Genomic DNA, 22,606 nt, shown 5'->3' with positions numbered 1-22,606 from the left:
ACGCATGGCAACGGACAGTTAACCCATGGCAACGGTCATATAACCCATGGCAACGGACAGTTAACGCATGGCAACGGACCGGTAACCCATGGCAACGGTCAGGTAACCCATGGCAACGGACCGGTTACCATGGCGACGGACCGGTTACCATGGCAACGGACCAGTAACCCATGGCAACGGACCGGTTACCATGGCAACGGACCGGTAACCCATGGCAACGGACAGTTAACCCATAACAACGCATATAAACGCATGGCAACGGACAGTTAACCCATAACAACGCATGTAAACGCATGGCAACGGACAGTTAACGCATGGCAACGGACAGTTAATCCATGGCAACGGTCATATAACCCACGGCAACGGACAGTTAACCCATAACAATGCATGTAAACGCATGGCAACGGACAGTTAACCCATAACAACGCATGTAAACGCATGGCAACGGACAGTTAACGCATGGCAACGGACAGTTAACCCATGGCAACGGACAGTTAACCCATAACAACGCATGTAAACGCATGGCAACGGACAGTTAACCCATAACAACACATGTAAACGCATGGCAACGGACAGTTAACGCATGGCAACGGACAGTTAACCCATGGCAACGGTCAGGTAACCCATGGCAACGGACCGGTTACCATGGCAACGGACCGGTTACCATGGCAACGGACCGGTAACCCATGGCAACGGACCGGTTACCATGGCAACGGACCGGTAACCCATGGCAACGGACAGTTAACCCATAACAACACATGTAAACGCATGGCAAACGGACAGTTAACCCATAACAACACATGTAAACGCATGGCAAACGGACAGTTAACCCATAACAACACATGTAAACGCATGGCAACGGACAGTTAACCCATAACAACACATGTAAACGCATGGCAACGGACAGTTAACCCATGGCAACGGTCATATAACCCATGGCAACGGACAGTTAACGCATGGCAACGGACCGGTAACCCATGGCAACGGTCAGGTAACCCATGGCAACGGACCGGTTACCATGGCGACGGACCGGTTACCATGGCAACGGACCAGTAACCCATGGCAACGGACCGGTTACCATGGCAACGGACCGGTAACCCATGGCAACGGACAGTTAACCCATAACAACGCATATAAACGCATGGCAACGGACAGTTAACCCATAACAACGCATGTAAACGCATGGCAACGGACAGTTAACGCATGGCAACGGACAGTTAATCCATGGCAACGGTCATATAACCCACGGCAACGGACAGTTAACCCATAACAATGCATGTAAACGCATGGCAACGGACAGTTAACCCATAACAACGCATGTAAACGCATGGCAACGGACAGTTAACGCATGGCAACGGACAGTTAACCCATGGCAACGGACAGTTAACCCATAACAACGCATGTAAACGCATGGCAACGGACAGTTAACCCATAACAACACATGTAAACGCATGGCAACGGACAGTTAACGCATGGCAACGGACAGTTAACCCATGGCAACGGTCAGGTAACCCATGGCAACGGACCGGTTACCATGGCAACGGACCGGTTACCATGGCAACGGACCGGTAACCCATGGCAACGGACCGGTTACCATGGCAACGGACCGGTAACCCATGGCAACGGACAGTTAACCCATAACAACGCATGTAAACGCATGGCAACGGACAGTTAACGCATGGCAACGGACAGTTAACCCATGGCAACGGACAGTTAACCCATGGCAACGGTCAGGTAACCCATGGCAACGGACCGGTTACCATGGCAACGGACCGGTTACCATGGCAACGGACCGGTAACCCATGGCAACGGACAGTTAACCCATAACAACGCATGTAAACGCATGGCAACGGACAGTTAACCCATAACAACACATGTAAACGCATGGCAACGGACAGTTAACGCATGGCAACGGACAGTTAACGCATGGCAACGGTCAGGTAACCCATGGCAACGGACTGGTTACCATGGCAACGGACCGGTTACCATGGCAACGGACCAGTAACCCATGGCAACGGACAGTTAACCCATAACAACGCATGTAAACGCATGGCAACGGACAGTTAACCCATAACAACGCATGTAAACGCATGGCAACGGACAGTTAACCCATAACAACGGTCAGGTAACCCATGGCAACGGACCGGTTACCATGGCAACGGACCGGTTACCATGGCAACGGACCAGTTACCATGGCAACAGACAGTTAACCCATGGCAATGGACAGTTAACCCATAACAACGCATGTAAACGCATGGCAACGGACAGTTAACCCATAACAACACATGTAAACGCATGGCAACGGACAGTTAACGCATGGCAACGGACAGTTAACCCATGGCAACGGTCAGGTAACCCATGGCAACGGACCGGTTACCATGGCAACGGACCGGTAACCCATGGCAACGGACCGGTTACCATGGCAACGGACCGGTAACCCATGGCAACGGACAGTTAACCCATAACAACGCATGTTAACGCATGGCAACGGACAGATAACCCATGGCAACGGACAGTTAACCCATAACAACGCATGTAAACGCATGGCAACGGACAGTTAACCCATAACAACGCATGTAAACGCATGGCAACGGACAGTTAACCCATGGCAACGGTCATATAGCCCATGGCAACGGACAGTTAACCCATAACAACGCATGTAAACGCATGGCAACGGACAGTTAACCCATAACAACACATGTAAACGCATGGCAACGGACAGATAACCCATGGCAACGGACAGTTAACCCATAACAACGCATGTAAACGCATGGCAACGGACAGTTAACCAATAACAACTAGCAGCTGGTTCATTTGTGCTGCCCAATGCTCATGGAGTGCCGTCAGCTTCTTCAGCCAGTAAGCGCGACTCATGTCGGGGGCTGGTGCTGTCTAGCTCTTACTACTGGAGACCTTCTCTTGAATGTTTGCCACTGTGATGGTTACTGTACCTTGTTCAGGGAGTTTGCTGTGGTCTGCTCTTAGATTCACGAGCCATTGAGCATTACCGTTATGGGCTGCGTCCTTCTCCCATGTGCTTTTCCAATATTGCTCCGCCTCCAGCCTTGGTGGTGCTGTTCTCATATTGTTACATACTATTATGCAACATACTAAAGGAAAATGTATGAAGGACATGAAGACAACGTGAGATGCATAAAAAAAATCTTATAGAGCAGGTGGTCATGTTTATTTGTTTCTTATACATTCTCTTATTCCTTGAAAACAATAAACAAACTGATTCCACGTCTACAGGAAAAGGCAACATGAAGGTATGTGTCTAATAATGTAAAAATAACGTAGAAATAACCAGAAGTGTTTTCATTGACAATAGAGGAAGTCAATTTTGAGTCACAGCACAATAAAGAAAATCAACAATCTCAATAAAACTAGAGGACGGCATTGCGTATACATACTGTCAATGATAACATGATTTCTCAATAAGAAAGATCATGACAAGAGTCTGTAAACAGTGCAGAAGATATCACTTCAGTTCCATGGACCTTTATTCAATATCACAGTCCTTTCATAGTTTTGAAGTATACAATAAATTAAATTCTTATGGCTTCAGATAATATTTATAATATATATCCTATGATTAATAGCCACAGCATAGACAGACGACATATTCATCACAATTTCCTATTTGTGTTCATCAAATCTCAATTAAGAAAAAAACTCAGGTAAAATATTTTGTACAAAATCATAGACAAACAATGAAAAACAATGAGTTCAGATAGGCAGACACATTGAAAATGTGGTCAAAGGTAACAATCTGAGGTGATTTGAGGTGAGGAATTCTTGCTCATCTTTATAATTCAGTGACAAGTTCAAAGTTGTCATTTTTTGTTAGTTTTGCTCAAGAACTGCTAAAATGTTTCCATTTAATTTTTCCATTTCCATCCCTTTTAAAAGTTAACAAAGTGTGAGTGTCTTTAACCAGCTTGGACGAGACTACGCTGTTTAACAAAGAATAAAGACTTGAATTCCTTTTAATGAAAAATTTGCCACTGAGCTGCATTAAAATCTGACAGAAGGCACTAGACTTATGAGCGCAGGTTAAAAGCTGATGGCTTAAGTTACACTGAACACTTTGACTATTAAGTGTAGAACGCATTGAGGAGCTAAAGGCTGCAGTGCTCCTGTGTTGTGACTGATAGACCTGGTTTTAGGGCGACCTCCTTAGGAGACATGGCTGTGTATATCTATATCAGACATAACATATCCAAGTATTTGAACAATGGCACTAGCTGGTGTTTGAAGCAGTGAAAAGGAAGCATATCAATAATCTGAGCACCATGGTTTTGTGGGGAGACTGATGTGGTCAATAAATGAAGTTTGGAAATGAAGCTAAACTGTCCTTGGTGTCTGATCCTGGAATGTAATTGTAAAAATGTCCCCTCAAGAGACACTGATAGACAGTTCAGTGGAACATCACTCTCTATCGGTGCCTCTAGACAGACTGCTGCAATTAGTCATCACCAAAAATCTGATGTCCACAACTACAAACCCACTGAGTGTTTCATCTGATCCTGGCTGCGAGTGCGGACCTGCAGCTGCCTCTCCTTACTCAGCTGTCGATGACTCTGAATGGCGATCCAGTTGCTCTGCAGGATGTTGGAAATCTGCTGTTGCCCTTGGTTTTGTCTGTGTTCCTCCTGACTCTTGGTGTGGTGTTGATAGTGCCTGTGTTGATGCTTGTTCTGGGTGTGGCGGCGTTGAAGAACAAATGTCTTATGGTAGGTTGCAGCTGAGAGCACAGATGTAGAAATTAACTAAAAGTGAGTACAGTTGAAAATACTTTACAGACCTTTAATGAAAAAGTTAGCTAAAGTACAATTAGGAGGAGACTCACGGCTTGTGCAGGTGACTTTAGGCGAGTCCCACTGGCCGTTGGCCTGGCAGCGTATAGTTGGGGTGTGTCTCTGAATGAAGCCCTGCTTACACTGATAACGGAGCAGGGTGTTGATGTCATAGCGCAATTTTGTGGCCCCAAAAACTCGGGCATCCTTCACCACAGGAGGCTGACCGCATGATACTGTTGGCAGGAGATGCAGAGTTTAATAATGTTATTCACAAACCTGTACCAATCATTTCCATTGACACTTGGGACAGTGCAGGAAACTCTAAACATAAGCAAAGCTCTACATATTTGCTGCAGTTCTGTGAGTCCCAAGGAGAAAACTACAGCTGCCCAAAACACAACAAAGGCTCATCTCAGATCGGCCAAAAACATCTTGATGATCTCCAAGACTTTTATACTTTAGACTGACTGACAAGGCAAAAGTTGGACTTTTTGGACGTTTGAGTCCCATTACATCTGGCATCAAACTAACACAGCATTTCATAAACAGAACATCAGACTACCAGTCAAACATGGTGACTGGACTTCAGTAGTGGTAACTGGACTTCATGTCATTTTTAGCTTCTGGTGTGAATAAACATGGTCTCTAATGATGTAGCCAGGTCTCCATGATTATTAACACGCAGCAGTCCCAAATAGAGGAGGTAGTTTCCAGCAATAGCTCTAGTTTGTTGGTCTTCATATGCAAGATGGCTCTTCCATATGTTGAGTAATGGGGATTTAAATGGTTAGCATGCTTGCTTGGTATCCCAGCTGTGCTCCCTATGCCACCTGTGCTACTTTCCAGGGTTGAGAACAAACCAGGAAGATTCTGGCAGTCTGGCTATATCTGGCATGCTGTACAACATATGACTCCCGTGGAACTCTCTAATAACTATACCCTGACACTGTAATATGATGTTCTCAACCTCCATGTGACTATAGATGTGTTAAATGGCAACTGGCACCCGTTAGACCACACACCACCATCTTTGTATTTTGTTTTTACTCTTTGTCAAAAACCAAAATTTGATTGATGATCTGAAACATGTGTCAAATATGCAAAAAAATGTGCATTTTTTAATACAATGCACAGCACTGTAAGTGAAAGATAAAGATAAGTAAAAGATAAAGACTGTACTGTGATTCTGTTGTTTAAGGTTAGAATGATCACCGAGACAAAATTAGAAGCAACAGACAACACTTACTTTTTCATCCACACCCCATGTAAGTACTGCACTGAACAAAACAAAGCTAACGCAAAAGTACAGTTCCTCTCGTGGCCACTTGAGGCTGGCCTCTAAACCTAATCCATGTTGAAGAGTCTGGTACAGAACACAGCTTTGGCAACTGCTGGCAATAAAACTAAACTAAATTGAAAAGACTGTTACTTGGTCTGCAGACTTAGTCTGCACAAATTAGCTAATATGTGTCTGTGTATTACACCTGCACAGTTTATGAATGCAGCTCATTCTATGTTTACTATCCCTAGCCAATAACTTTGAAGCTAAGCTTCAAAGTTAAAGTTAAATAAAAAAGCTTCTCTAAGCTTTTTTACTTAAAGAAAGCATTCTTCCCAGTTGTCCTTTAGTCTCCAAAGAGAACACGTATGTTTTTCCATGTGCATACCTGTTCCCTTTTTGCAGGTAAATGTCAGGTGATAGTTGCAGGGCACGTCATTCCACTGTCCTCCCTCATGCCAGATCATCACCACACAGTCCTCTCCTGACTGGAAGAAGCTGTCCGGCTGGTTTGGCCTCCAATGGTCATATTGCTATCAGAAGACAAATTACAAAGGGCATTATGTTACAGACTGACTAATTAAATTAGTTTACAAAGTAATGCTGTTACATTTAAGATGGCATGTGCACTTAGCGACCAGCAATGAACAAGCGCTTAGCATCCTAAGTTTGTTTTTCTGTTTTTTTGTGTTTGTTTTTTTTCCTTTTCTAAATAAGGCCCCAGCTGTGCTGGCCTGTTTCCCATGATGCGTGTGAGGCTGTAAGCCCGCTGAGGATTGTTTACTCCCGTGAGGAGCTGCTACAACTTAACTTCTTGTATGGTGGTAAGGACCTCACCCCATGTATGCTGGGTTTTATACCAAAAGACAGAACAAGTGATAAGAGGAAGACAAAAAGAGGGAGACATGGAGGTGTTAAATTGTGTCTGAGGAGACAACAGGTCAGTCGAACTCCCCTGCCCTCTGTTATCCTGGGAAATGTTCAGTCTGTGAGCAGCAAGCTGCATGAACTCCAGCGGAACGTTAGGTTCCAGAAAGACTTCACACAGGCACAGCTGTGTGATGACTTTTTCTGAGACATGGCTGACAGAGCAGGACCAGGACGTCGATTTTTCAATTGACGGATTTGGAGCTCTCTGAGAGAGCTCAGAAAGCTCCAAATTGCCAGTCTTGGCAGCCGGGGGTCAGTCCGCCAGGGCCTCCGCTCCTGGCCGCCACCCGGCACACAATGCACCCGACCCCTATGGCGCCTCCTGCGGGTGGTGGGCCTGCGGGAGGATGGGCCCATGTCTCCTCTTCGGGCTGTGCCCGGCCGGGCCCCATGGACTAAGGCCCGGCCACCAGACGCTCGCCCTCAGGCACCCGCCCCGGGCCTGGCTCCAGGGCGGGGCCCCGGTAACCCTATCCCGGGCAGGGTAAACTGTTCCCTCGATGTTCTTTTCATAAGGGTCTTCTGAATCGCTCTTTGTCTGGTCCCTCACCCTCAGAGTAGAGCCGCTGCTGCTCCACATCGAAAGGAGCCAGCTGAGGTGGTTCGGGCATCTGACAAGGATGCCCCCTGGGCTCCTCCTGGGTGAGGTGTTCCAGGCATGTCCCACCGGGAGGAGGCCCCGGGGCAGACCCAGGACACGCTGGAGAGATAATATCTCTCGGCTGGCCTGGGAACGCCTTGGTGTTCCCCCGGATAAGCTGGAGGAGGAGGTGGCTGGGGAGAGGGAGGTCTGGGCCTCTTTGCTTAGGCTGCTTCCCCCGCGACCTGGCCTCGGATAAAGCGGATGAGGATGGATGGATGGATGGATGGATGGATGGATGGATGGATGGATTTGGAGCTCCATTTCATCGGGATCAGGATGTGGGGGTAAAGGGGAAATCCCAAGGAGGGGGGAGTATGCTTGTATGTGAATAAACGTTACTATAGCGCTGTGACTGTTAGAGAGTTTATTTGCACACCAGACGTTGAACTTTTATCGGTTGCCACTGTGCCCTTTTTGCCCCCCTCATGAGTTTCCACAACTTTTCAGTACTATAGTCTATGTTCACCCGAGGGCTCACCTCTCCCCCTCCACCTCAACATTATCACAGAAGTAGGGCATAAGCTACAGGCACTTTTTTTGTTTGGTGGCATGGTTCAGGTCAGACCTCTGTCACAGAGAAAAAACTCATTGAATCAGATAGTGAGATGGTCCTGACAGGTGAGCCCTGTCTAGCCTCCCTGTACTTTCAACAGATACAAAGGATGGCTTTATCAATTGTTAATAATGGCCCCCCATCCTCTATGGGGTGAATTTCAGCTTCTTTCCTCTGGACGGAGGTTTCTAGTCCCAAGTTAGCAATATAAAAACAGCTTTGTCCCTACTGGTGCTACTGTTTTATTTGATTCATCTTCATCTTATTTATATTGTTTTTTATCACGCATCTAATTATCAAATATGTGTTTGTCAGGTTTAATGGGTGTGTGTGTGCTTTGTGAGTGGATGCCAAATGCTATCATTTTTTTATGTAAAGCAAATTTACCTAGGGATAGAAATAAAGTAATCTTGAACCTTGAACTGCAAATTTAGCAAAAACATACATTACTGGCCAAATATTTTAGGTACTTGTGATCTTAGTTGTGATTTAAGCACCTTTCCTGTTCTCGGAAAATGCACAGAAAAAAACAAATTCAATTCAGGTTTATTTATATAGGGTCAAATCACACTTAAAAAAACAAGATCATTTGGGGGGATTTTTAACCTGTCAGCCTGACACTGTGTGGACACCAAGGTTTGTAAATAAGAGAACTTGAAAATGAGTTGTATCTGCTAAAAATCTACAAGTTAGAATCTTAGTGGCCTCAAACTCAAATTCGAAGTCAGGTTTTCTGAAAAACTTGTCAATGCGATAACTCAAAAATTAGGTAATGTAGGATTTTGAAACTGCTGGATGGTTAAGGGGCAGCACTGGCTGTTGCCAGTATTTTTCTCATTAATGTCCTCTTTACGATCGTAGCTACTGATAGCTGTATCTACTTATAGACAACTTATGGACAATATCTCTTTTGTGAATATAGACTATGAAGTCCCCACCTATCCTCTTCAGAAGGCAGTCAATACTCATCACATGTGACTGGATGTAATTCATAAAATATACAGACAGTGGTGCTGCAGAGACAAAAAAACAACAGGCCTAAACAAACCCAAGGTTGTGTGGCCTTATATACCAGACGAAATACACAAAAAGTTCATTTTTGTTCATTTTATACTGTATATCTACTGCACGCACTTAACATGGTGTATGGCTCCGATTTGACCCCATTCAGGGTGTGTCTGTATTAAGAATGATAACACATGACACAGTCCTCCCTCTTCAGGATCAGATTTCAATTTTCTTGCTCTGAGTTTCCAGCAGATGAACCATGTGTTTGAGATTGTGTCATCACTGCCTACAACTGCTACATCACATGAACATTTTGCCCCGAATAAGGTTTATTGCCAATTTAAATTCAATTCAATTTTATTTATATATCACCAAAGGTGCTTTATATTAAAAGGTAAAGACTACAATAATATAGAGAAACCCCAACAATCAGATGCCCCTTTATGAGCAAGTGCTTTAGCAACAGTGGGAAGGAAAAACTCTCTTTTAATAGGAAAAATCCTCCACCAGGACCAGCTTCAGGGAAGGGTGGCCAGAGTAGTAATAATAACTAATGCAAAATGGTTTATAAACACATAGTGAGTGATAAAAGATCAGTGAAGAAGAAACGCTCAGTGCATGATGAGAAGCCCCATAGTAGCCTGAATCTTCTCTTAGCTGTGGGATAACTTTGGCGGGTTCAGGGTCAACTGAGCCAAACTTCACTATATGCTTTGTCAAAAAGGAAAGTTTTAAGCCTAATGTTAAAAGTGTCTGTCTCCCGAATCCAAACTAGATGCTGGTTCCACAGAAGAGGGGCCTGAAAGCTCAACACTCTGTCTCCTATTCTACTTTAAATATCCACAAGACAGCTGCCTGAGAGCAAAGTGCTCTAATGGGGTGATATGGTACTATAACGGTCTTTAAGATAAGATGGAGCCTGATTATACAAGACCTTGTATATGAGGAGCAGGATTTTAAATTTGATTCTGGATCTACAAGGGAGCCAATGAAGGGAAGCAAATATAGGAGAAATATGCTCTCACTTTCTAGTCCCTGTCAGTAGCCTTGTTGCCGCGCTGAAGGCTTTTCAGGGAGTTTTTAGGGCCTCCTGATAATAACGAATTACAGTAGTCCAGCATAGAAGTAATAAATGCATGAACTAGATTTTCAGCATCACTTTGAAACAGGATGTTTCAAATTTTAGAGATACTGCGCAAATGGAAGAAAGCAGTCCTGCAAAGTTGCTTAATATGCGCATTGAAGTACATATGCTGGTCAAAAATGACTCCAAGAATTCTCACAGTGGAGGCCAAGGTAATGGCATCTAGTGTAAGTGTAAGATATCATATTTCTAAGATATTTATGGCCGAGTAAAATAACATCAGTTTTATCTGAATTTAGAAGAAGGAAATTAATCATCCACATCATTATATCTTTAAGATATAATCTCTATTCCTAGAGATTAACTCAAGTGATCTTAACCCAGCTTTTTAAGTAGCTTTTTAAGTAGTGGTTTAATTACTGCCAGCTTGAACGCCTGTGGGACATAACCCATTAAAAGAGAGAGGCTGATGATATTTAAGATTGAAATCTTACTGCACCTGGTATTCCCAGATTGTACTGTACTAACCAGAGATCAGGCATGCTCAGAGTGGTACAGCAGCAAGTTAAATATAGCAACAGGTCGTAAACTTGACTGAGGATAAAATCAGCAACTTAGAGATGCAGAAGTAAAGATGGGCAGAGGTTCCCCAATCTGCAAAAAAAAAAAACCCACACACACACACACACACAAAAAAAAAAAACTGTCTACTAATTGTGGAACATTTTCTGAATAATTTTCTTCAATGAAGAAAAAAAGTAGGCCTCAATATTTCATCAGCTACAGTTCATAATATCATCATCTCTGCCTTCACGGGACAAGGCTGAAAATCAATCTGGGCCCTCAGGTGGCACAGCATTAAAAACAGGCATGATTCTGTCATTGGACTCGTGTTTTTTGAAGTCAAACAACATTCTGAAAGGTACAGTGTCTGAGAACATCTGAACCCCAACATATTTTCCACTGAAAATCAAAGAAATCTACCTGAACCTGTAGGCTCCATAACAGATTAGCAAACCACGTCTGGTTCTACTTGCACAGTAGAATGAATAAGAATATCAAAAATGAATAAAGATCATGGAATGAATCTTGAGGCCCAATCTGGCCCAAGTCCAGTTCGGTTCCAGTCATTCCCCACTTCATCTGGTTCTGATCTATTTTGGATTCGTTCATGTAAAATGGTTCATCTTGAAACTGTACTGAAATAAGCCTGACTAATGTAGATAGTAGACAGCTCCCTAAGAGCCGAGACATTTCTTGTAACGTGTTTGCTCTACATTTATTAAAGACTTGGAAAGCTGCCATGTGTTTTTCTTTCTTTCAGTTAAATGTGAAACTATTATACTCTGGCTATTAACAGTACCTTAATAAAACACCTCTGCTACTGCTATATGAGAGCCATCATGTATCATTGAAGGCTGATTTTAAATCAAATTGCAAATGGTTACACTGGGGAACAATATGGTAAATGGCCTGTATAGCGCTTTACTAGTCCCTAAGGACCCCAAAGTGCTTTACACACACAGTCATCCACACATTCACACACTGGTGATGGCAAGCTACATTGTAGCCACAGCCACTCTGGGGCACACTGACAGAGGCGAGGCTGCCAGACACTGGCGCCACCGGGCCCTCTGACCACCACCAGTAGGCAACGGGTGAAGTGTCTTGCCCAAGGACACAACGACCGAGACTGTCCGAGCTGGGGCTCGAACCGGCAACCTTCCGATTACAAGGCGAACTCCCAACTCTTGAGTCACGATCACCCCACGATCAATAATCATTGATGTCTGTAAATCTAACTATATCCATAGCCACTTATCTTATCAATAGTGCTTATCTTACCATTGGTCTGCCATCAGTCCATCTGAAGTCTCTCTCAAACATCTTATCATTCAGGCCAATCCACTGGTAGTCACTTCCTAGATCTGCAGGGAAAAAGCACGATGCAGTGAGTCCGAGATCATTTTACCGAAGCAGAACCTGATCAATACCAAACAAAGCATTTTGGAGAGGAGTGTAAACAGACAACAAAGAATTATGGTGAAGCACCGTTGAGCTCAGTGTCAGTAGCTTCACCAGAGTTTACTTGCAGCTCCATTACTATTCTCAGACTGATTTCTGTAGTAGAGCAGTGACTGCAAATCGTGTAGCATTTGCTTGCGTTTTCAAATTTGGTAAAATTATTATTTATCATCAAAGTTTCATTGTTTGCTTGTTTGTTTTTTTACATACATTCGTTGTGAATGAAACCCAAAGACATGTTGAAATCAATGCAATCAAATAACAAAGCAGCTACTCAAAATGTAACTAATGTTTTAGGTAGCCATTTCTACTGTATTTTCAAAAATATGATCAGATTTAGTTTTAGACCGTCCAACCAAAAGTAGTCTGGACGAGTGGTTGACCACAAACAACAAAGTTGTGCTGCTAGCACGGCCAAAAACTGTTTCATTTATGATATGCATTTTTAGTATTTGTACCCCGAAGGACTTTTTCACAGACTCTCTAGACCCATAATTCCTTATACTGTCGACTGATAGTATAAGGAACATTTTAGACACCTCATCGAAACAACACAAACTTACTATTGACAAAAATTTGCTCCTCATGCGACAGGATGCTGGTCAGGTGGGCTCCGTGTATCCGACATTCCCTCTCTGCAGCGTCCCAGGTCCGACGGTGTGTAAAGTGCTTGTAGCAGTGAGATTGAAACTTCTTCCAACCAAAACCACACATCTCAATGTCTGCAGAAAGAGAAAAACAAAATGTGAAAGAACCATCAAACGAGGTGGAAAAAATATTTCATATGATATACACTTTATCTTGACTTCTTGTGTTGGTGCAGAATTAAAAATGTGGTATGTATGTGGCTATATCATAACTAATGACAAGTCCCTACTTATCTTTAAGGCAATAAAACAAAATCCACATACTGAAATATCAAATTTAGGACATGCCAGGAGCTTCGGTTAACAACTACATCAAATAGGCTCTCAGAATGTTTGTTTCTACTGTCATTAACTATGAACAGGTTCACTGAAACTGCACTCCTGAAGACTTAAAACCATAGCCATGTTTGATAAAGCTACATTTAATCTGGCGGCAGATGCCGTGCTTGCAATCTGAATGTCAACCTGCCTGTATCCGAGGGATGCCCTTCTATTAGATTAACAGGTAAGAGACTTATCCTACACACCTACAGCCAGTCTAGAATCTTCAATTCACCAAACGTTGTGCATTTCGTAGGACTAAACTCCAAGGACTTAGCTTTAATATACAGATGTTACAATAGAAATTAACACCATGGGTTAACCCAAAAAACTGTGAACCACTGTTGTGATAGCCAGTATCTCTGACTAGGGTTCTTGGTTTTATTAGGCCAGCTAACAAAGACTATGTACACCTGTTTCATAGTACACCTCTCATTTCTGAATTAAATACCACGTTCTGACTGATTATTGTGACAGATCACCTGAATCCCTTTTGGCATCTTTTAACAGCTACTTTCATCAGGATAATGCAGAAAGAAATTGTTTGGCAAATCAATTTAATGAAGAAAATTAATTTAGTGGCTTTCAGTGGCCTTCTGAGCAACTAGATCACTGACTGGAAATAAAATGTTAGATAGTGACTTCAGCTTTGGTTGGTGAGGTCGCATTGTAAAGCCTTGAGCTGAGCACGTTCTTTTGGTGTTATAAAACCAGGTTTGACACTGCATGCCTTATCACAGCTTATCACGTGGTAGTGTCAGTCGAAAGCAAACTAATCCAAGTCACCTCTCCTTGTGATGGATCCTAGTGTATTCAATAACACTTAAAAGCTGTGACTGAGATCTTAAACTAATCAATAAAGTGTTTACCAAGATCACAACTCAAAGGAGGAAAAGACTTCTATAGAACCTGTCACAGTATGCGGCACCACACTGTATGAATTTGCGAAGAGGACCCAAAATATAGACACCAACGAACTTGGACCAAAACTTGAATATTAACAAAAGGCGAGCGGGAAGTGGAAGCACAGGAGGAAACAGCTGCCACTAATCTGACATAACGAGACAAAAGAAGCAAAACTGACTACACTGACATAGGACATAGACCTTCAAAATAAAACAGGAAACTGAACGGAAAGCAGACATGACAATACAACTTCACAACAAGGACAAGAAGACAAGAAACATGACAGACTAACACCGAAGACCTAAGTGAAACATAAATAAACTAAAGGCAACCAAAAGATAATCCAATTACTCAACATAATAAAGGAATAACTTAAGAACTCAAAACGTAAACTGAAAACGCTGGGTCAGAGACCCAGGATCGTGACAGAACCAACCTTTTTGCTCTTGCAGACATCACCATTAGAAAGACCACAGGTGCAAATCAGTGTTTATACAGTATGGTCTATGGACCTGATACTACACAGGTTCTGATACAGCAGGACAGCAGCACTAATTTGACGATGAAAATAAAAACCGTATAAACTAAACAAACATAGTGGCAGAACACACAAAACTGAGAGAGATCATGACAATGAGCAGAGGCAAACAAGGGAACAGACCACAGGTGGGGATCGAGCTGAACATAGTCTAACTAACGAGACGGGGAACGAAAACAGAACATGCTGCAAACAGGACAGAAGACTATCAAAGTAAAACAGGAAGTATGAGAAACACACTGAGATGCAGACTGACTAAATACAAGGAACAGAGGGAGCAAGAGACAGAGGCACCACTGGGAAAGAAGCGAATAAACATGGAGACGGAGGCGAGACTATGGAGACACCGAACAAGGGATAGAACTTAAAATACATAACAGACATGGACTACACACGGAGGCATAACCGAGAAACAGACAAATTGAGCATTGAGACAGGACTGATTTCAAAGAGGGATACGACTACCGGAAACTAGACACAATATGACAGGAGGAGGGAAAATGTAAGGCTAGATAACAAATGAAAACCTAGCAATCAAAACTATAACAACCAAAACTAGGATCATGACAATAAAGAGCTGAAGCTGTCTGAGAGCAAAGGGAAGCTTCAACCAGCATTAGTATGCGGTTTCTACTAAACAGACTGTAAGACACAATATCTCTTACTATGAATAAGTGCCTTTTTTCAAACTTCATGTGGCATATTCAAGAAAATGTTTAGACTTTGCTGCTTCGTAACCACATTTTACCCACTCCTTAGGTGTTAATGTGTAGCTAATCGAACTTCTGTCTAAAAGTAGCTATACTACATTTCCCTGGTTGCCTATCACTGCCTTCTAGTACACTTCATAATCTGGAATCAGATTTTCATTTGTTGATGAAGTTACATGTTGTTTTGGAAACATGCTGTTGTAACGGTGAAGCTAACAGCAACACAACAGCTCTGAATTTTATTTCTGTGCTCTGGCCAGAGACGGTGAGAGAGAGAGAGAGGCACAGAGAGAGCTGAGGTCCAGCTGGGGAGTGAAAGCCCCTCACTGAATGAGCTCAGCAACACACAGTTGGACTTCATTAAGTCTCACAAACATCCAGTTGTCTGCAGGTCAAGCACACAGAGACACACACAAAGAGCTCATGTATAACACACATTCAACTTCATATACAAGTCACATAATCAGCCCTTTGCTTTGTCTGACCATACAAACAATGGCTGTTTTGTATCAGTGGCACCAGAATTATACATGCCAGTAAAGTCATGATGGACAGTATCTGTCAAGTCTTTTAAGGTAGTAGCCATCATCAACTGACCTCATTTTAATCCTGCCTCTGTGCAGCTACCTGGAATGAAAGGTGAGGTCTCTAATGAATGCAGCACTATAAGCCACAGCTCTCTGTCTGCCAGTTTGAAATTAGCAGAGTGGTCAGTTGAGTATGAAACATAGCATCACTCAGCATCACCCAGGATATTAAGCCCAGCCTGAAAAAACTGAAGCAGTATTGTCAGTACTGATTCAATTCCACACGCAGCTGCAAAAGCTTTCTGGAAAAATAGAGGGCAATTATCTTTCTTCCCTCATTCTTTCCATTGGCAAAAAGCTGCAAGAGGACAGCTGTGTCCCTGATTTTTGAACTCTTGCATATACTAGGAAGGAAAAATAAGCAGTAAACAGTCCATAATTTATGTCTGAGTGTCTACATTTAGCTTTACACACTGTATTCATCATTCAAATAGATACGCCCTGCAAACTGGGAATTCTTATAGCACCAATGTCTCTATTTTTTCCACAAGACCCCAACAATGCTGACTTGGATAAGCAGAACAAAATGCAAATTTCCTCAGGAGTGTAGGTACCACAATATTAAGCGCAAAGGATGTTTGGAAGAAAGCCGCTTCTCTCCAAAAAGAAGATGTTGGCATGGCTTAGCTTTGCAGAGCTAAATTTGAACAACAAAACCAAAATGGAGATGTTTGACCATAATAAGAGCAGCATGTTTGGAGTAAACCAAACAGCCTAAACACCTCAGACCAACTGTCAGCACAGTGGTGGAGCGATGATGATTTGAGCACCTTGCAGTCACTGAGTGGAGCATCTTCTGCTTGGCACACACCCTTCTCCAGGTCCCAGTGTCACTGAACTAGCGAGTGGAGTGGCACACCACACTACACCTCCGCTACATTTTTGTTAAATAAATAATAGCACATAATATGTAATTTGTTCTTGTTCATCTGTGGTTGTATTTAACTCATTTCAAGACTTGCTAAGGACCAAATAACTTTTTAAATATCCTGATATATACTGTGAAACCTCAGAATTGACAGATCCAGTTGTTGTACTTTTATTCTACAATGACTGCATATGAATACATTAAGTAGTGTATAATGTATGACTCCAAACCATTAATAGACTGAGTAAAATAATTTAAGCAAGCAAATAAAAGCGGAATTTAGTTAAATGGCTTCTTATCATGACTACATGATACAAAAGAAAAACTATGGGGCCTCATTCTGAAACCAAACATTTTGCTCAGAGCAGCAGAAAAAAAAACTGTTGCTGCTGAGAACTGTTTCCTTGTTTGGAAAATATTAATCCTCGGAGTCCTCTTGTGTGCCTGAGTTTTGATTATCTGCTGAGTAACGGCAGAAATATTAGTCCTACGGCTGGAACTCATCTGTTGAAGAGCCAACGCCCAAAGCTGAATGATGGCCCAAAGACCCAAACTCTGCAGTAAGTTCAGACTTACTTGAAAAGAATATATCTGAGAACTGACTTCCATAGATGAATGATTTTGACACAGTTGCTTATTAATTCTGTTTCCTGACCTTGTTCACAGAACTCTCCTTTGTAGCTCGGGAGGCAGAGACAGGTGAAGGAGTTGATCCCATCCAGGCAAGTGGCTCCATTCAGACACGGGTTAGACTGGCACTCATCAATATCTTCAGACATGCAACACAGACCAGCATTATTATACATCCACCTGTCAGGAAGGGTCAGGATGGCTTGTTAAAAGAGCACACCTGGCTCTGAGGCTCTCTGTACCTGTTTCACAGTGCCACCCGGTGTATCCAGGTGCACAGATGCAGACATTTTGTGGTCCTTTCTTGTAGCACGAGCCTCCGTTCTGACACACATTGGTTGAGCATGGCAGGAGATCTGCCAAGGAGACAATGAGAATGGAAAACGATTAAAATCATCAACATCATTAAGAGCGGTGAAACGTACTGCAGTTCAGAAAGGCTTTGCAACTCCTTATTGGCACAGCAGGGCTGTCCACATTTGTGGTAATAGACACTCGGTTTGTTGGTGGGCTGACCTGCTCATATTAAAATATATCAGAAAATTCAACATCTGCACAAATGTTTACAAGGAACCTTCAATTGCAAACAGGACAGGCTTTTATCCTGCTGTGAATTTTTAATGCATATATTTGTAGAACCTCTCCATCTTCTAGAAAAGCGAGGCCAACAAGGGACAACTTAAATACACTGTTGCTACAAATCACATAGGCAAACCTGGAAGCTAAATGCTAAATGCTGCTTAGCCCTGCGACAGACTGGCGACCTGTCCAGTGTGTACCCTGCCTCTTGCCCTAAGAGAGCTGGGATAAGCTGCAGCCACCCTGAAAAAGGTAAGCACAAGAGAATAAATGGATAAATAAAACTAAATTGAATGTCTTGGGTTCAAGACTCTGCATTTTTAAGCTGGATTTGGTCACTTCTGGTTTGAAAAACATCACACAATGCCAAAATGTTCGTTTTGTGAAGCCATGAAGTAACCGCATTTGAACAAGCAGGTGGACTAACATGTCAGCTAAGGACAGTAAGGTCAGCTCACGGATCTGACAGTACATTATTTGTCGTATAATTTCATTAAAACTGCTAGGTCAGGCCTACCAGACACCTGCTAGCTACCTCACATCTGACTGAAATCATCATGCCCCTAAAGTTTTACAAATCCATGAGGGTGTGTTAACAATGGGTGAGTTGTTATGAAGGTGGAAACTATGTAATAATTTTTTGTGAGCAGCTATTAAGCTGTCTATTTAATACTTGATGTGCAAAGGGAAAACCTTGTATTTGGGAACTTTAAAAGTGTATTACAGACTTTTGATAGCACAAGTGGGTATTACCATTGAAAAAGCATGTTCTATCCCTTTTAACTACGGCAGAAGGCTGAGAGAGGGCTCAGCTCAAACATTATAGCTGCTGCCAAAACTGGCAAAAATGTTAAGCAGGGGAATGAAACCAAGCTGCTGTGCTGTTTAAAACAACTGAAGCAGCTATGAACCAAACCAACAACAACAGAGTTCATGTACCTGTAATGTTTATAGTGCTGGTCATGACTGAATAAGTTGTGTCCGAGCTGGTCTCAGGTTGAACTGTGGCCACTGTCTGTTCAGGCATCTGAGGTTGGGACTCCACAAAAAAGGGGGTGATGTCTTTATCATTGTCTACAAACTTCTCCTCTGCTACAGCAGTGGCAGCCGGGTCAGGGATTAGAGCCCGCTGGGGGACAGAATAGCTTTTTTGCTCAGAAGTATAAAAGGGTGAAGTAGTGGAGAGTGTGGTCTGGTCTATGTTCTCCATGGTGGACAGGTCAGCATGTTCTCTGTAAAACTGAGCGTGGATGTCAGAGGAGGCAGACGGAGACTCAGTAGCGACAGCTGGATGGCTCTTATTTTCAAAGGAGGGATGGGTAAAGGGTTTAAGTTTGCTCATTTCTGCAGTTGTGCTCTTTACATTGGTGAAGGTCACAGCTGCCATGGCTGGTGAAACAGTAATAGCGACTTCTCTGAAAAGTTCCCCAGAAGCTCCCTCCTCATCAGACAGCTGGTCTGCACCTGAGTCTGGGTCTGTAACTGCAACATCACCTGATGAAACTCCAAGCACATCTGCGATTTCTGTAGGTACTGCAGGTGAAGGCTGTTGGGTATAAAGGTCATTTGAAATCATAGTGCTAAGCATGGTGCTAAGACTGCGTGTGTCTGACGGGTATACATCTTGACCTGAAGCCTCATCTTCTCCAGAGGAAGACCCTTCAAAGTCCCCAGTCTGGGCCTGCTCAGTGGTTTCCTGTGACTTTGTGTCTGGGATAAAAGTCGCAACCTCTGTTCCTCCGATTTCTGTCTCATCAGTCCTCGCATCCAACTGGTGTCCGGTAGCCAGGGTGGGTATAGCACCATCTGTAGAGCCCTCCTGCATACTGCCAACCTCATCATCTGTGGAGTTGCTTGCAGAGCCTTCCATGTCCTCATCAGTTAAGGCAACATGAGCAACATCCTTGGAAACACCAAGCAGGACTGGAGTTGATATTGTAGAGACAGGGGGAGTGTATGTGGTTGAGACTGCTGTTTCATGTGGTTCTTGAGTGTTGACTCTCATGGCATCTGTAAAAACATAAGAAACTGTGTCTGCATCCAGGCCTGAGACTGCAACATCATCTGGGTATACAGCTTGAAGATAAATGATCTTGTCCGTGGTTTCCTCTGGAAATATCTCCCCGGTTCCAGTTTCGAAGGTAAAGGGAGTCGTGCTGATGTCTTCTTCCTCCTCTACTTCTGTCTCATTCACATTTCCAGGAGTGGCCGTCTCAAACTGATCTCCTCTGGCCTCCTCTGGCTGCTGTGGTTCAGGTGTTACCTGGATGGATTGAAACAAATTGGCTATTTTTAACAAATGAGAAAGAATGACAAAGAGCCAGTAGCTTGACTCAGACCAGATTAGACTATTTTACACATTCACGGAGAGGGCGTCTGGTTGAATGATTTGAATGAATTAGTTTGCTGAAGACACAGCTGTGTTTACTAGTAGTGATAGAAAAAAATGGGAGAACACACAAACACAGACATACATATATATGTATATTGGAGGATTAAACTAGAATTATTTAGTAGACATATCAGTGTATAGAAAGTACCTCATGTTTTCCATTGAAAAAGCTGACTATTTGTGCCATATCAATCGGAGGCACCTCAAGGGAAGTGATCTCCCCGCTGCCCTGGATACCTTTACTGGTCACAGGCTGCTTCAGGAGGTCCACGAGACGTTTCACTAGAGGCAGATGATAAGCAGCCATATAACACATCAAGGCAAAAAACAAAAAAAGAAAAGAAAAACAAGCAACAAGTGTTATGATTTTATTCCTTACTTAAAGTGCAATGTCAGTACCAGGCCACAGCCTCTTGGGAAAAATCAAATAAATCACCATACAGCCTCTATGTTAAAATGACTAACTTTAGAGCAAATTTAAAATGGTTTGCAGCCTGGTAGAAAAGTTTTGCTTATTATAATTAAACTAGATCATCATGGTATTGTAGCATAAAGTCATGTATAATGAAGGCCTCAGAAACACAGGTCTAGAGACGGGTCAGTCATGAACTAGCAACCAGCAGTTGAGAGGAAAAACACATGTTCCTAGACAGGTTGCTGGCAGTTTATGTGAAACTGATTGCTAAAGCCCCACTCACACAGGCTAAAGATCAGTCAGTGATCCCGAACAACAGGTGACATTCTGGTGGTTTCGTCGTAGTTAAGTGTGCTCTTGAGCGAGGGAATCAGAGACAGCAGAAAAAAAGATGGATGTATCCACCACAACATCATATGTTGTTATGTTAAGTTCTGTTATAATGCCTCAAGCTAGACATTTTTGCTGCCTTAAACTTTTAAAACTCAAGACCAAGGGTCAGATTTGACTGTGATACTGACAGACATGCAGTTATAGTTAGAATCAAGGTAGCCAGTTTTAAAGCATATCTTGCTTACTAAGCTTTAAAAATCAATGTGATCGAGACCATAGACTCATCAGAAGAGTTTGTACTACATTCACGAAATCCAGCCAGGGTGGCTTCACCACAGACTACAATACATTCGGAAATCTTGGTTTGCCATCAGAATCCAAGCTTAAAGGCTTCACTTCGAAGACACACTAGCTATGGTGATCTTTTCATCGTAAACCTGCAGAAGTTTTTATATTTTTAATTTTTTAATATTCCTGATGACGTTTCTTCACCTTAACATCAGTAAAGCATTTGAAAGCAGAGCTTTTGCATTGTGGTACTGCAACTTCAGTGAAGGATCTAAGATCTTACAGCTCTGGCAAAAACCCACAGTAGCGCATTTCTGACATTTGTTAAAATGAGCCGAAGAGCATATTTGGATGGTTAACAGTTAAAAGTCTGAGTTTCCTATAATTAAGGTCAGTCTGTGCCAGCAGCTTCTCTCAAACAATGCATGCTTGTGTCTCTTCATTAAGACCTAGTGGTACACATGGAAGCTATACAGAGGGGAAGCAGAGTATGCAAATGTATACAGAGTCATAACAGAGAACTTACAGACCTTAAATTGTCTAAATATGTACAAAACTTCAACAGAAAAAAACAGTTGACCAAGAAGCATGCTGTTACTGTTAAGTGACTAGTTAATTGGTCCATGTCAACCTCTGTGTCACTCTGAACTTGACACCACATGAAGAAGTCATTCTTCATTGTAACACTCAATGGTTCAACTTTCCTAATTTCCTGAGGATATGAACTGAGAGCCTCATGTGATGGTATATTACACATGTAACAGAACATGCCTTCATCATTTTAATAACAAACACAACTTCTGGAAGATGGTACCACTTGGCTAAGGGTAGCAAACACATATGCACTGTAATCTGAATCAATGATTATTAGGCTCTGGGCAGACAGGGCCTCTCTCTTGTCAAGTGCTATTAACCATTTCCAGGCACAAAATATGCCAAAACAAAGATCTGAGCAAGCTGGTGAAAATACATTGTCTTTGTTTTACTGCTGTAAACCCCACTGCATTCACTGCAAATCACGCCCTACATCTCACATTTGTCAGCAAGTGATTTTAATTTTTTAATTAT

At 42.8% G+C, this 22,606-nt stretch overlaps 1 protein-coding gene across 2 annotated transcripts in view; it reads right to left on the bottom strand.

Moving 5' to 3' along the window:
- Positions 1-3,171: 3,171 nt before the first annotated feature.
- Positions 3,172-22,606, bottom strand: part of vcanb (versican b) — a 33,208-nt gene continuing 13,773 nt past the window's right edge. For both annotated transcript variants that reach the window (XM_086301814.1, XM_086301815.1), the window contains exons 8-16: positions 20,651-20,784; positions 19,050-20,373; positions 17,774-17,887; positions 17,557-17,670; positions 12,888-13,046; positions 12,145-12,227; positions 6,470-6,614; positions 4,853-5,035; positions 3,172-4,747 (exon numbers count right to left, since the gene is read on the bottom strand). In XM_086301814.1, the coding sequence (XP_086157940.1) occupies positions 4,500-4,747; positions 4,853-5,035; positions 6,470-6,614; positions 12,145-12,227; positions 12,888-13,046; positions 17,557-17,670; positions 17,774-17,887; positions 19,050-20,373; positions 20,651-20,784 (2,504 nt within the window). In that variant the 3' untranslated portion in view covers positions 3,172-4,499. The remainder of the gene's footprint in view (positions 4,748-4,852; positions 5,036-6,469; positions 6,615-12,144; positions 12,228-12,887; positions 13,047-17,556; positions 17,671-17,773; positions 17,888-19,049; positions 20,374-20,650; positions 20,785-22,606) is intronic.

The sequence above is a fragment of the Aulonocara sp. 'chitande type north' Nkhata Bay genome, linkage group LG7 (assembly GCF_057382095.1).
Source record: "Aulonocara sp. 'chitande type north' Nkhata Bay isolate Kocher_YH1m ecotype deep benthic linkage group LG7, A_spYH_male_GT1.1, whole genome shotgun sequence".
Lineage (NCBI taxonomy): Eukaryota > Metazoa > Chordata > Actinopteri > Cichliformes > Cichlidae > Aulonocara > Aulonocara sp. 'chitande type north' Nkhata Bay.
Note: the sequence above shows the minus strand (reverse complement) of the source record. Positions and strands in the feature narration are given on the sequence as shown.